Here is a 16217-nt window from a genome sequence, read left to right as displayed (position 1 = left end):
TGCTTACTACATAATACTGTTATCGACTGGAGAAGGTAAATTCTTTTGTTGAATACTTTATCAAATCATTTTTTCTTAAATTTGTAATAGTCTTTAAAGAACAGCTGTAAAATTCGAAACATTGGGTGATTTACTACATTCTTTGTACGCATCGATTTACTATAAATGAAAAAAGTTAATCACTATGCAAGATCCGTCGTATTTTTTCTTAACAAAATCACTTGTGTTCCATTGTCACTATATTGTATAACCTGGTTGTGTGCTAATGCTTTACAACACGAACAGTACACAGGGCGATACGTGTAGTGTCTTATTTAGTTCAGGCTATGAAAAAGAGAATTCCAACAAATGATAGCACACACATCAGAAAATACATTACTGTGTAATGTGATTAATACTGGGAATTAATTGATATTGAGATATTGAACCCTTTGGCTCTTTATCAAAATCAGGCAAGAGTGAAGTACCGTCTGTGTCAGATGAGAACTTTTGCCGAGGGGTTTAGTGATAGAGAATTGATCAGTATTTGCATTGCCTGCCCATTTAGCTGAGTGGTCAGTGCATCTGACTGCCATTCAGTGGGCCCGGGTTCAATTCCCAGTTGGGTTGGACGTTTTCTTCATTTGGGACTGGGTGTTGTGTTATCATCGACATGCAAGTTGCCCAATGAGGCATCAAATGAAGACTTGCAACTCTGCAGCCATATGATCATATCATTTCATTTTTTTCAGTATTTGCATTGAAACTTTTCAGAGAAACAGGTTTGATGTATGTACTACAGGTGCTGAAAACCTGCTCTGCCAACTTGCACCAGAAATATTAAACATTTTGGTTGTCACCAGTGCAAACATCATAGTGCATAACAGTGGATTTGACATCCTAGCTCAACATAGAATTCATTGTGGACGGTCAATTGCTGTATTGAAGTTAAAATCGTCTTTATTGTTAGGCCATGTCATATTTATTGAAATAATTGATATTTTGACTCCTGCTGGGGTCTTCTGGTGCCCATTATAAACTGAGCTCAGTCTACAGCAGACACCAGCAGAGGAATAAAGATATCAATTATTTAAAGAAATATGGCATGGCCTAACAATCCAGAAGTTTTTAACTTCAGTGACAATGACCACAAATGCAGTTTCTTTATAGTCAACAAGATACTGAATTTCAAAATTGCTTAACCAGCCCTGCCATCTAAAACTGTGTTCTGGACTACAGTTAAGTAGGGATAAGTTGATGCCTGACAGTTGGCAGCCTGGTTGCCAACTTTCAGCTACGAAGTGCAGATGGCTGCAGGTGAAAACAGTAGACATATACAGAGCTCCAACAACATTGAGGTGTTGCTGTAGATACATTTAGAAAATGGCGTAACGTGGTTGACTGTAGTAGATGCACGAAGCTGCTGTGTACAGCCCACTGCAACTGTCGTTATCTTCTTACAGTGACTCCACTATGGGTCTCCAACCTTTTATGACTATTTGCATCAGTCTTTTGTTTCCTCCCTAATTTGTCTTCTGTTAAAGTATTTTGAAGTAATCAACAACAGACTTTTACTGCTGTTAGTTCTTGCTTAGGTGGCCTGTGCTATACCTGTAAAGTTTGCTCTATGTATAGGTGATAGTCTTAATATTTTTGTTTCATTTCGTTTTCTTTACTCCACTGTATTGTGATATTTCTGTTTTGTCACATCATGTAGTGGCAAGTTTAGAGTTCAGTCTGTATTTTCTTTTTCCAGGGTGGAAGTGAGGCATGGAAAATTTCTTCTTCCTAAGAAGGAAATAAAAAAACAAAGCACAGTTTTGAAAGGCAACCCTTCAGCACAAAAAAGACCGAATATCATTTTTGAGCCTATGGATGTTGATGATACACCACAAGATATGCTTCAAGACAAAGTCAGTGATACTGTTAATGCTATCCTTGACTGCCTTGACACAGATGGCCCCAAAGAGGCATGTGGCACAGATATTCAAAATATTACTGTTGCTGATGACTGTTTGGATGTAACTGAAAACCATATTGCTTCTTGTGCCTTAAAACAACAGCCATCTGCTAGGCAACAAGAAAATTTAAATGCTGGTGCCATTTTGAGTCCACAAGTTATAGAAAACTTAGAATTGGATACTACCTCCAGTACTTTTGCATGCACAACACCCAGCAGTATTACAGGCCTACAGGTGTGTGGTAATGAGGGGGAGGTTGGAATGCAGGCCAATTGCACTAGTGCTTCTGTTGCAACTCAGAATGTGGATAAAGAAGTTAAATTGTATCCAATTTTCTATCAGGACCACACACAGAAGTATAGCAGGTATGTGCTCTGTGTCATTAGTTACTCCAGTTAAGTTTAATTCCGTCTCTTAATTCTCCATTTACGATACTGCAGTGTAGTAAGTGTCTTAATTCAACTCTAGGGGACACAATTTCTGTATTGTAGAAACTACCTTAATACTTGTGACTTTGTGGTGCAATTCCACACTTAGTGTTGATCCCACTTGTTTTTCAGTATGACACCAGCTTTGAAAAAGGATCATGCCAGTAGGAAAAGAAAATGGCAGATGGTTGGAAATGATCAGTACCAAATTGATGCCGGGCAGAAGAAATTTGGAGCAACTCAATGCAAAGAATGTGGTATTGTTTACCAACTTGGAGACTGGGAAGATGAGATGGCCCATGAGAACTATCACAATAATGCATCTGCTCTTAAGTTTTGTGTGAGTTTTTAATATTCCTGACTCATAATTGTGAATGATGGATTTTGATTGCAAGAGGTTGCTATTCAATTCTTCATGTACTTGTTGTATGTTTTCCCGTAACAGGGCTGGAGAGATGAAAGGGTAATATGCGTTTATGGCACAGGAAGAGTAATTGTTGTGTACCCTGATGACAACAAAATGTGGTTAAAGAAAGTGAAAGCTGTTATGGAAGTTGCTAATCGTGAGACTGGCTACCTTGATGTCAGCTGTACACACAAGTATTTGGAAAACAGCAAGGTAAACATTGGCTTTATTAAATTATGAATGATACTGAAACTGTAATAATTTTTCTCAAAAATTACATGACAGCGTATGTCTGAACATGTAATCTATCACAGTTCATTCGCAAGTTGTTTCAAAAGGTGAAAATATTTTGATAACAATGAGTATTCAGTTAGTTGTTTCTTTAAAAAAAATGCCCTGGCACAGGAATCACACTGTGACTCATGAGTAAGTTTGTGCAGTGTTAAATCATTCAGGACTGCTTAAAACTGTGAGCCAAATATGGACTCAATTCTTCGTCCCACCCACCTTGGGTGATATTCTTCTATTAATGTTATGCGTACCATCTCACATGCGTAGTATGGAAACACAAAGGAGCCCAGTAGTCTGTATGCCATCTTGTTTTGCTGCCCATTGCAGTTTTGTGTGCCTATGGGTGCGCACACACAGAATGCTCAAGAATGTGCAGCAGTGCCACTGCAAGTAAAATGTCGTGCGTTTCCTGCATCCTTCTTACACGATTTTAACAAACTACGTGGTGAAAAAAAGATTATTTAACATGTTATAGCATTTTAAATGTCAGATTCGTTGTTAAGTGCCTATAATTTTGTGAATCGTCATAGTTATTGTGATAGATTCCGTTTATGTAACACACTGTGAAATTCAATTAGTTTGTAATTATAGATTGCTATGCATAAAATTTAGCAAACAGCATTGGAAATTCCTGGATGGAATAATATGTGAAAGTATTGGGCATTAGTTTTGTCTTGTCTGGATTATGGTTGCTGAGTTTATGTATGAGCTGCTCCTCTTAGACCTGCTTCATCATCGTGGTATCCATTTAGCCACTGGTGCTTTTTGCAGTAGCCCTGTCGGTAATCTTCTGGTTGATGCTGGGATCCTTCTCCTTTCATTTGGGTGGCCCCAGTTCCTGTGCCATAACTGTCTGCTCTTCCCCTGTTCACTACTCCTGTTCTTTTCGTGCCTTTTGGATGCCACCCCCACCCTCACCTCGAACCACCGCGCTGCTCGCTCTCTGGTGGGTTTGCCAGTTGAACTCCGCCTCAGTCTCCTCTCCTTGTCCTCTCCCACTTAGTTCCTTGGCACTGGATTCGGACGGATTTCTTCCAGGGTCGAAAAGCCTCCATTACTCCAATGGTGTTCCGTTGTTTGTTCTGCCTGCTCTTGCCAGGGTTTCAGGATGGCTCCCTACTATGGCGAGGGTATTATAAAGTTGGTACAACACTATGACAAATGGCTAAGTCAGAGCAGTGGCTATGTAGAAAAGCAGCTGTAAGGTGTAGCTAACTATTGCAAATAAAACATTTTTTATTTTTGCAGTGTTTCCATTTCGCTGCCAATTGCAACTTACTTTCCGAATAGCCCTCGTAATTTTTTGAGGGTCATTGTAGCTGGTGAAATGAGCATTAATGTGGTTTTCCAACATAAGTAAAGAAATTATGTATTTACATCAAGGATATGCCTTTTCATAAGCTATTAACTTGATGGGTTCTCAGTTCCTCACTTAATAGATTATGATTTCATGATTCTATCGCATGTACAACTGCACTAACATGTTTGTGTAAACTCGGCTCTGTTTTGGCAAAATGAGCAAATTTTAAAATTGCAGCAAGAAAATGTAGTGTTAGCCACTATTTGCCATTGTTGATGCTTCTGTGAAGAAGAAAACTGGTAAGAATTTTGGAGCAATTAAATTGCTTGTTTTGTTGCAGTTGCGGTGAAATCCTGTAACCCATTGTTTTTTCAATAATGAACAGCTGGTATTGAACTTTACCAAAGAATTTTCTTTTCACAACTCAGTGATCTGAGAAATCACAAAAATTGACATCAAATAGCTCACCATTGTTTCGATCTTACAAGGGAACTACTTAACTTATTCCTTTCAAATATCTCGTAGATACTTATAATTTATTTTCCCCTTGATGAGTAGTCCAGATGATTCTGCAAGACCTCAGTGGTCACAGCTTCAGAGCTATAAAATATTTTGTCTAAAAAAAAAAGAACAGTTCTGTTCTTTAAAAACATGGTTAATTCCTTTTATGGGGCACTTGCAACTGCTCATCAAGATGAAAATAGATTACATCTTTAAAATGTGAAGATATGTTCGAGGTGAAAAAGTTCGGGAATTTGCTTTGAACGGGGATAGAAACAAATGATGATGAACTTAGAAGTGTCATTTTTCACAGATCACTTAGGTGTAGAAAGAAGGCTCTTTGGTAAGTCTCAGTACCAACTGTTCATTATTAAAAACTCACTGGATCATATGATCCCGCTGCAACTGCAACAAAAGGAGTGATTTAACTGTCTCAGACTTTTTACCTTTTTTCCTTCAGTGAAATGTCATCAGGAGATGAATTTCGGCTAAAACCTACATTTTTCCTATTGCTGGCTTAAAATTTGCTTCTTTCCATAACACAGCGGAGTTCACACAAGCACCTTGCAAAGATGCCAGTGCATTGCAGTTGCAACAGAATTGTGAAACAGTGTTTTATTAAGTGAGGAATTGAGTAGCCTGTGAATAAGTACACCCTTGGTATAAAAATAAGTGCTTAAGTCACAGTGATGCTCATTTCTCCAGCTATCGATCAGCCTTAAAAAATACATTGTCCCATTGAAAAAGTCTGTAGTTAGTCGCATGTTGCGGGAGATAGGAAAGTTCTGCATGTTAGCTATATGGCAAAATACTCTCCTCTTTGAGTGCCATTATTATCAAAAGCTTGTTTTGATATCTTGAACTGTTCAGCAGATACAATGGATGTTTCAAATAGCTGTCTTTCACACTATTGCAGTGTGTTTGGGTAGAGCTGGGTATGCTTTTTTTAATTTTAAATAATGCTGTGAAAGGTTGATGTTCTATGACTGATGATTTGTTATGTGAAAACTTAAAAAGTTCAAGAGTACATTCTACAAACCATGTTGTACATAATCATCAGAATCTGATAAAATTAAGCACTATTAGGTTAGTAGTCATACATTTCAATGAATCTTCTAGGATTCTATGTATGCGTGTTAGTATGAACAATTAGCAAGTAGTATGGAAGACATTTACGAGTATAGACTTAAAAAGATGTATACAGTTCTGATTTCACACACTGATTTTGGTCCTCAAGCTACTGAATTATGTCATCATTCAAAGCTATTTATGACCGATTACCTGGATTTATACTGTGTACTGCATTACTGTATCTGATTGGAACTTGAGTTTTGGGAACTCATACTTAACTCTCTGTTTCGGGTACCCCTGGTCATCGCGACTGTGTGTGCACATGCACTCAAGGAATGGGTGAAATTATTGATTGAAGCTAGATGCTTCCTTTATTCTTAACATACAATTTAACTTATTGATATACAATTATGAACTTTATTGATTTTGTTGGTCTGGTGTGTGGCAACTGTGGTTCTGATTCATGGTTCGGTCCTCAAATCTTAAGCATAGGCCTTAATATTTTTCCATTATTTTCTCCTTTCATGAGTTAACATATCCTTAAATACTCTGGTTTTTGTGACAGATTGATTTTGTGCTGTACTCCTACCCATGATTATGTTCTTCTGTTTTGCACCCATCATCATGAGTTTTTCGAGTTGGCTCACTCATCATACCCATCTCTCTTGATGATTTTTGAGGATGCGACTTTATAGATGTAAATTTGTAATTTGCATTGCCTCTGCACTTATTTCTATAGTTAAGCATTGTAATGTTGTAGTTTTGACTTTGGATAATTTGTCTTGTGACAGAGCGTTCCACGATCTGAAAATGCCATATCCTCATACACTTATAGATTATAACTTGGGTACAAGTTATTTTTCTTACATTTTATGTAGTACATTATGCATCAGATACTTCTATACAATGTATTCTATCTTTTGGTATTACTTTGAACATCGTTTGGCAAACCTTATAGTAGGTCTCAAAATACTGCGAACACATTGTTTCCATATTATATGAGGGGAAAGGGACATCCTCCTCGAGCATTACTTCTCGTCAATAGTAGTAGTCAATACCAGTAATATTTTTCAAATTTTGGATGGGTCAATATTATCTCAGCTGTTTTTCAAAAATTTCATATAATTTTATACACAATGTTATATTTAAAGCTAAATTTCGTGACTAACAATTTACAAATTTCAGTCACAACACTGAAGTAGTAGACCAACGTTTGAGTACATTACCCAGCACCTATGATCTCTTGCAAGTCGACTGGACCAGCAAGGATGTCGCCATACCGGAGTGTAGGAGTGGATCCACCCATATCTTCAGTTTCCTCCCTAGATTTCTCATTACATGCTTCAATGGATAGATAACTTCCTGTCTGGCTTTCACTTCAAATCCTGAAACATTGTTTTGTGTACTAAGAATGCTGTTCAGTACCTCCCTCACATCACACGGCATGTGTTTTGCCTACATATATTAAAAAAATTAAGTATCCAGGCTTACGTCAGAATGGATTAAAAAGTGTTCACATATGAAACTTTAAGATACTATTCCTAATATTTACAGTACATATGAATAAAATGTCTTCACTCAGTTTACCACAACACCCATCACTTTAATTAAATTTGTCATGAACTCTTTTGGGTATCCTTTGCAGAGTTCATAGGAATAATAGTAATATTTAACACTAATAGTACCCTAAAATAAGAAAATTTATTATTAGATATTTAATGGCATGGTGTATTTGTATCATATTCTAAAGCACAAATCTATTACAAAACAGAATTATATAGTTGTGTGAACCTGCTAATATAGTGTAGCATAGATTTAAACTCAGTCAATAGATAAAACAGAACTTTAGAAATCACGTGATCTTACATACTACATTCCTGACAAACAACACAGAATGATATAGTTGTATGAACCTGCAAATATAGTGTGTATTTTCTTTCAAATTAGGGGTCACTATGCATCCATGTTCAAAGGTCTTTTCTTCTACAAGGTGTACAACTTTGCTTCCAGCGTTTTTTCCCCAACAGTTGAGGCTTTAATGAAACAAATTGGTTACACATGTATCATTCAAAGTATTTTCCATCACTGGCCACTACTTTCTCCCATCTTTCGGGCAGTGTACGAACCCCGTGTCGAAAAAATTGTTCATCTTTTGAATTGATCCAATTTGTGACTTCTTCATGAGATCGGAAGTGTTGGTTAGCCAGACCATGTGCCATTGATCTAAACAGGTGATAGTCAGAGGGAGCAATGTCTGGAGAATACGCCGGGTGGGGTAGGACTTCCCATTTCAACATTTCCAAGTACGTTTTCACCTATTTTGCATCGTGGGGTCAAGCGTTGTCATGCTGCAAAATCACTTGATTGTGCCACTCGCTGTATTGCGGCCGTTTGTCTTTTAATGCTCTGATCAAACGCATTAATTGCATTCGATAACGAGCACCTGTGATTGTTTCACTTGGTTTTAACACCTCATAGCACACGACGCTGAGCTGGTTCCATGATCTTGTAGCCGTGAATATTCAGTGTGGCCATTGACGTGGAAGCACGGCTGGGCTATCCCCATGATTTTTTGCATTTAGTGTTATCGTAATGAACCCATTTTTCATCCCCAATCACAATGTGATGCAGAAATCCCTTCCATTTTTGCCTCTGAAGCAACTGTTCACACACGCACACGCACACACACACACACACACACACACACACACACACACACACACACACAAACGCCTTTCAACGTCTCTTGGTTTCTGCTCACATGGGACGCAAGTTCCTTCTTTCTGAATCATGCGCATAGCCTTAAGACGCTCTGAAATAGCTTGCTGTGTCACTCCCACTAATCGTGCCAATTCTAGAGTTTGACGCAAGTCTTCACTCAGCAGTGTCTCCAATTATGCATTTTCGCAAACATCCTCTCTTCCACCACTATGCTGGTCTACGACGTTAAAATCACCGTTCTTGAAGCGTTGAAACCACTCACGACAAGTTCTTTCACTGATAGCGTCCTTACCATACGTATTTGAGAGCATTCGATGAGACTCAGCCGCTGTTTTCTTCATATTGAAACAAAACGGTAACACCTCCCGCAAATGAGGAGAATTGGGCTTGTAAACTGGCATTTTCAATCAAGAACAACTTTATGATGCAGACACAAACCAACTAATGCTTGAATGAGGTTATGTTGACAGAAGTCCAAGCTAAATGCTTGACGTCTGCAATCTGTTTCTTTTGACCGCTACTTACCGTTATCACCACCTATCGGCAAATGGTGGAAGCAGAGTTAAAGTTAACAGTACATGAGATTTTACCAGTTTGCTTTGCTTACCAGTAGTTCTTCTTATCTTTGCACCTACAGTGGGCATTTCCACAAAATTCTAACTACACTTGATCTTGTATATAAATTGCTCAGATGTACCACAAATTGGGCTACCTGTATCAATCACAGTTACCTTCCCACTGATCAATCTTAACTTTAATGTAAGGACACCCAAAATCTGGATAATCTTCTCTGCTGTCAGACACTTCATGCAAAAGATTGCTTTCAATTTCATCAAATGCTACATCCACACTGTCTTCACAGGGTTTTATCAACTTTACAGGCATCGTAGCATTACTTTGGTTACTCATGTTGTCAGGTAAAGAATGAACACAATGAATAGATTCTGGGGCACAACTAACATCACCTGTTACAGAATGAACACAAAATACATTACTGTCAAAATTGCACTTCCTTCGTAGATTCTCTTTCACTTCATTCCACCATTTGGGATACAAATTCTGACTAACCACAACTAACTTTTCCAGAATGCACCTTTATCTATGTTATCATCAATCTGGTTCCAAACAAACTTCAGCAAGTCTTCAGCTTTATTCTCCAGGCTCACAGATACCTCACTTTTTACTGTTTGGATCATTTTTCTGCATGACATTAATGAAAAACAGCTTTGACTGGACTGGTTTTCCATCACTCTCACTTAACATCACTTACCTTACCTCTGTTGTCAACATAATTCACAAATAACTCTGAAACTTCATTATCCTTAAACTCTACAAATACCTGATAGTCATCATCATAATATTCCTCCAAAACTACTTTATTTACAACATCATTAACAATACAAGTCTCATCCCATCAGAGTCAGTTATTCACCTACATTCATTTGCAATAAGCCACCAGTCTCAGACTTACCAAGCTGTTATTTCGCAGCTCTTATTCACATCTACATCAGAAATAGCACCTACTTCAGATCCAATACTGTCATCATCTGATTTGCATATATCAACACAGTTTCCCAACTAAGAGAAGAAATCATTAGTTCATACTACATCAAAATTCCCCCTACTCTCAGATTCTGGTTTGTGATTAGCACATACATCACCATAATTAGACATAGTATCCCAAAACTTTTGATCAAAATATAAATGAGAAATCTGATATTCCTTCTGTTCAGTTTCAGATACATGTGCCATATCATTAACACTATTATTATTGTCTAATTGCAAGTGTTACTTTGGGGTGCTGTGCTTGTTGTGTTTCCTCACCCCAAAACTGTGAACCTTCCTTCAGGTGAATGCCGTTTTCTGAGTAGTTACTTCTATGGTTGTTTCTTCTATTAAAAAGCCATGGTTATCCCAGATATTCCTATCCTGCTGATGTTCAGAGTCTGTCTGTCTACACCTTGATCCTGATAGACGTAACCATTATATCTCTTTCTATAATTACTCCTATTGTGATTTCTAGCATTCCGATTATTATCGTACATATTTCTTTCTATTGCCCTATCCAGCCTGTCAAGACATTGAAAAATTGTTCAAGACAGTAATCAGGTCCATGTACTGAGTCCCACTGCAGTCCTTTTGGTAATCTCCTTTTAAGTGCATCAATCAAGGTCATTTCGTCAAATGGTTTGTCAAGATGTGCTAATTTTTTAAGTTGCTTCTTACAAAAAACTTTCAAAGTGCCATCCCTATTCCTATAATTAAGAGCATTCAAAAATTTGCTTTTGATTCTCCCCTTTCGAGCTTCCAACCAAAATTTATTTAGAAAACTTTTATCGAAAGTTTGATATTTTTACCACTGAACTAAATTTAAATTTGCACGTGACAGAGCTTCACCTTAAAGACATCTTGTAACAAATTTAATTTCTTGAGTGTTCTTCATACCTGACACAAAACTATCTCTGCAGTGGTGCAGATAATCAGTGGATGTAAATTGTCTGGTGGAAAACTTTTGATGGGATTGTTGGACCGCACAATACCATTGTTTGCACACAGACTTTGGTTCAGATAAATTTCCTGAGCTGCTGAAAGTTTTTGATCTGAAACAGTTACATTAGTTTGTATATTGTTTTGTGCATTTAAAATTTTTTGGCTTAAACTGCAATATTTTGTTGCATTTTTTCCACTACGGTCCTCTGTTCAACTCTAACGTAATCAACATTCTTTGATTGTTTTGCTGACTCAGCTACAAACTCATTTTCCAAAATGATAACTTTATTTTCTAAAACATCAACTTTTTCATTCACACTTTTTAACCCCTCTGACAACCCATTTTTTAGCTCAGAAACTTGATTACTAAGTTCATCCATCTGATCTTCTACTCTGTTCAATTTGCGGTTGTTATCTGTCTTCATTTCTTCTAGTTTTGTCAGTTTATACTGTTCCTTTACTGACCAGGATTTCACTCGGCTCGGCCATGTCCTAGCTGGATCCTACAGCTTTCATTTCTACCTCAATCCTACCCTCATCCCTATTCATTGTGTTAACAAGCACACAAGTCCACAAACAAATTAACTTTACAAATAGTTTGTACTTATCTTTCCTTTTTGATGTCGCTGGTTGTAGTTGTAAAGTCCTCTTCACTTTCATTTGATTCAATCCGTCATTATTGGTAGTACATCATCACTGTTGGTATGATTTGCTTTGTGGGGCAACCCATGTTTTTTTTTTTTTTTTACTTCATGTGACTGAAAATTTATTTATACATAAATTGTAAATGAAAATAAAGTGCTTTCTTTTCTGCAACAGACAAATCTTCATTATTAGTCATTTATTCCCGGACAATGTTCACACTTGTAATCTACCCGTCCCTTCGTTGTTGTTGCGAGAGGAGTAAGATTTACAATAAATTTTTTACTTATCTTTTCTCGCACGGTTGGCTGCAGTTCATGTCTAGGGGTCTGATTCTTGAAGCTGAAATTCTCACATTTTAGGTTCTCATGGTTCAATTTCTCATTTGAAGAATGTTGTTGCAGAATTTTTGTTTTTATGATTATTTATCTCACATTTTACTATATCACACTGCCTTTTGACCCACCAGAGGGCTTGCCACTCTTTGGCGGGTTCGTGCCTGGCTACCACGGGGCCCAGCACTTTTTCCCTTCCGTGCTGTCTATCTATTCTCTTGCTATTCTTTTTCACCTCCCTTGGGGAACATGTCTGGGGTATTCTTGGGAATGTTCTGCATTCCGTCACTGACTTGTGAACAGTCTTAACTTTCTTTTTGCCTCTCTTTTCCTTTCTTTGTTTCCCTTCTCTTCTCATTCCTCCGCTTTGGCGTTTGAGGATCCTCTTTTTTCTTCTCCCTTCCTGTGCGCTCCTGAAGGCCGGCCCATGTGTCTGGCGTGTAAAAGGTGACTGGGTAACGTGTAATTCCCAGCCTGGGTCGACAGATAGGGTTCGCATGTACCCCATGGTACAGGCCAGGCCCAGGGAGGGGTGATTGCCTGAACTGTAACCTTCCCAAATTGTCAATTGGTCCCTCTGTCAGGTGTTCGGGAGGTGTGACCTGAGGCCTGAACGACCTGAGGCGTGAACAATCACCTAAGCTGGGTGCGCTTCCTTGTGAAGGGGGCTCCCCACTTGGAAGGAGCCCGCCATTGGAAACGTTGGCATCATGGAGGATTTCCTCATGATGTATAAATCATCCTCCCCATCGACGTCGACGAAACTTAAAAGTAATAAGGCTACTGATTCGAAGACCCTTCCCGCTGCACCGCGGTTCCTTGTAGTGTCATGTACTGAAGACAGTCCGTCCTTTGCCACAGTCAATCTGTTTATCATTCAGAAAGGTGTGGAGCCCATTGCTGGCCCTGTGAAATCTTGCTCTTTTACGGAATGGCGCCTTGCTTTTGGAGACAGCTTCTGATTCTCAAGCACAACTGCTACTTGCTGCCTCGCTTCTCCACAGCTACCCTGTTCGTGTCGAGGCACATAGAACTTTGAATTCTTCCAGTGTTGTAATTTACACCAAGCTGCTTGACGGTCTAACAAAGGCTGAAATACAGTCTTACCTCTCTGATTAGGGTGTCATTGTTGTCTATCATGTAATGAAAAAGATCGATTCCTCCTTGGTGCTCACCCGCACTCTTTTTCCTCACCTTCGATAGTGTGGTGCTGCTGTCCAAGATTAAAGCAGGCTATCATCACAGTCTGGCCATACATTCAGAATCCAATGCTCTGCTACCATTGTCATCGTTTCAGCCACACTAGAACATCTTGTCGACACCCAGCAAAATGTGTAACCTGTGGCAGGGATGCACCCGAGGTCGAATGTCTGCCTCCTTCTGCCCACTGTGTCAACTGCAGTGGCGGCCATGCCGTCTCCTCACGGGATTGCCCCGTTGTATGTAGATGAGTGGCTGTTAGAGATTTGGGTAAAGGAAAAAGTGCCTTACCCAGTAGCTCGCAAGTTACTGGCTAGTCGGAAACCCTTGTCTGGCACCTACAGCTCTGTTCTTGATACCCCTCGCTCCATGAAGGACATGGACATGCAGACATGCAACCTCAATTTTGGAGGTTGTGAAGTCGTCCAGTGTCACGATAGCATTGCCGTCCCCCACCCCACTGTGTAACAAACCGTCAAACTCTCGCCTAAAGGGGCGAAGCTACCCACTACACAACTGGCAGGCAGGAAAGAAGCAGTACTTCCGAAAAGACTTCCTCCAGCCAAACAATACCCAAGTCATCTTCCAACCAGAAGGGCTTGAAGAACTCTGCTAGACCAACGGTCTTCTCCTTCACTAACTTGAAGATCCTGCTAGACAGTGTCTCCACATGGTCACTCAGCCCGACCGGCCTCTGTCTCGCCGGTGCGCACCACCAACCGTTTTTCAGCGTTTGACTCCACAGACCGACTGCAAAAGCACACCGATGCTTCTGTGGACCCCGTGGAGCAGGATCCTCTTGGTTCTGTGCCCTGTAGTAGCGACTCTACGCCTACTCTCCCTTGGCAGCCACCGAGTTGACACCCCTAAATCTCTTCCTCGTCAAGACTGTCCTCCAATGAACATTCGCAGCCTTCAGTCCCACAAAAAGGATTTACAGTTGCTTCTAGCATTGCAGCATCCCCTTGTACTCTGCCTTCAGAAAACGAAATTATGCCCTCAAGACCACTTTGCGCTTTCACATTACTTAACAATTTGTTTTGACATTTCCCCTGAGGTCGGCATCCCATCTCATGGGGGCGTCATTCTTCTCATACAAGATGACCTTCATAGTGAACCCATCTCCCTGACTACTCGTCTTCAAGCTGTTGCCGTTCGCCTTTTCTTTCCCCACCTGACTTTCTCCCTCTATACTATCTATGTCCCTCCAACATTTGCTGTTACCAGGGCAGACTCCCTTCTGCTTATTGGGCACCTACCCCACCCCATTTTTGCTACTCGGGGACTTTAATGCGCATCATCCCATTTGGGGTTCTCCCAGGACCTGCCAGAGAGGTTCCCTCTTGGCTGACCTTCTTAACCAACTCAACCTCTTCTACCTTAACACTGGAGCACTCGCTTTCCTTTCTGACTCCTCGCACACCTATTTCCGTTTGGACCTATCCTTTTGCACCGCCCAGCTTCCCCATTGTATTGAGTGGTCTGTTCTTTCTGACGCCTACTCAAGCGTGCTGTGTGCTATCTGTCTGCTGACTCGTACCCCATCCACATGCACGCCCAAATGGCTGCTTACTAAGGCTGACTGGCAGCTTTACTTCTCCCTGGCGACCTTCACAGAACAAGATTTCCCCAGTTGTGATGACCAGGTGGACTATCCCACCAATGTTATCCTTACTGCCGCAGAATGTTCCATTCCTCACATTTCCTCTTTACCATGTCATGTCCCAGTCCCTTGGTGGACTGAGGCATGCCACAACGCAATTTGCGCACGGAGACGTGCTCTCAACGTTTTTAACTGCCATACGCTGGAAAACTACATTCACTATAAACAGATGCGTGCAAAGTGTTGTAGAGATCTTTGGGATAGCAAAAGAACTACTTGGATTTCAGTCACTAGTTCTTTTGACAGTTCCACACCTTCCTCTGTTGTGTGGACCAACTTCCGACAGCTCTCTGGAGCCAAGATCCATTCCCCCATTTCCGGCCTGACAGTAGGTGCCGATGTCATCGTGGCTCTTATTGCTACCTCCAACACCTTAAAGCAAGTGGAGGAGACTCCAGCGATACCCTTCTCTTCTCTGAATTGTGAGTACTACAATGCCACATTCCAGAGTCGGACACTATCCACATTCAGATGTTGCAGCATCTCTCTCTTGCGGGCAAGCACTTTCTGCTTAACACACACATTGCATCTGGGCTGAGGGCAAATTTCCTGGACACTGGTGTGAAGACACTATCATACCCCTACCTAAGCCCGGTAAGGACAAAAACCTTCCTTCTAGCTACCAGCCCACCTCTCTTACCAGCTGAGTTTGCAAGGTGATGGAACGTATGATTCATGCCCGGCTGGTGTGTTTGGCTCGAGTCTCACCATTTACTCACGAATGCACAGTGTGAATTTCGAGCGCGACATTCTGCAGTTGACCATCTCGTTACTTTGTCCATCCATGTCATGAATGGTTTTCTGCGAAAATCCCAGACTGTGGCCATGTTTTTTGATTTGTCGATGGCCTAAGACACCTGCTGGAGAACTGGTATCCTCAATCTCTTGACACGTGGGGCTTCCATGGTCACCTGCCCTGTTTTCTTCGGGCATTTTTACAAGACTGGGTTTTCAAGGTGTGTGTGGGCTCTGCCTTGTCGGACACTTTTTCAGGAAAATGATGTGCCTCATGGTTCCGTCCTGAGTGTCATCATCATTGCTATTGCCATTAACGATATAATGGCCTGTCTCCCACCGGGTGTCTCCGGTTCCCTTTTTGTCGATGATTTTGCCATCTATTGCAGTTCTACATGGACCTGTCTCACTCAGCGGCGTCTTCAGTGCTGTCTTGACTGTCTTCACTCCTGGAGCATCGCCAGTGGCTTTCGCTTTTCCACTGACAAAACCAT

At 40.4% G+C, this 16217-nt stretch overlaps 1 protein-coding gene across 2 annotated transcripts in view; it reads left to right on the top strand.

Moving 5' to 3' along the window:
- The window catches only part of LOC124619366 (N-acetyltransferase eco-like), a 63569-nt gene that overhangs the window by 38037 nt on the left and 9315 nt on the right, over positions 1 to 16217 (top strand). For both annotated transcript variants that reach the window (XM_047145690.1, XM_047145689.1), the window contains exons 3-5: positions 1736 to 2305; positions 2501 to 2708; positions 2814 to 2987. In XM_047145690.1, the coding sequence (XP_047001646.1) occupies positions 1736 to 2305; positions 2501 to 2708; positions 2814 to 2987 (952 nt within the window). The remainder of the gene's footprint in view (positions 1 to 1735; positions 2306 to 2500; positions 2709 to 2813; positions 2988 to 16217) is intronic.

The sequence above is a fragment of the Schistocerca americana genome, chromosome 6 (assembly GCF_021461395.2).
Source record: "Schistocerca americana isolate TAMUIC-IGC-003095 chromosome 6, iqSchAmer2.1, whole genome shotgun sequence".
Classification (NCBI taxonomy): Eukaryota; Metazoa; Arthropoda; class Insecta; order Orthoptera; family Acrididae; genus Schistocerca; species Schistocerca americana.
Note: the sequence above shows the minus strand (reverse complement) of the source record. Positions and strands in the feature narration are given on the sequence as shown.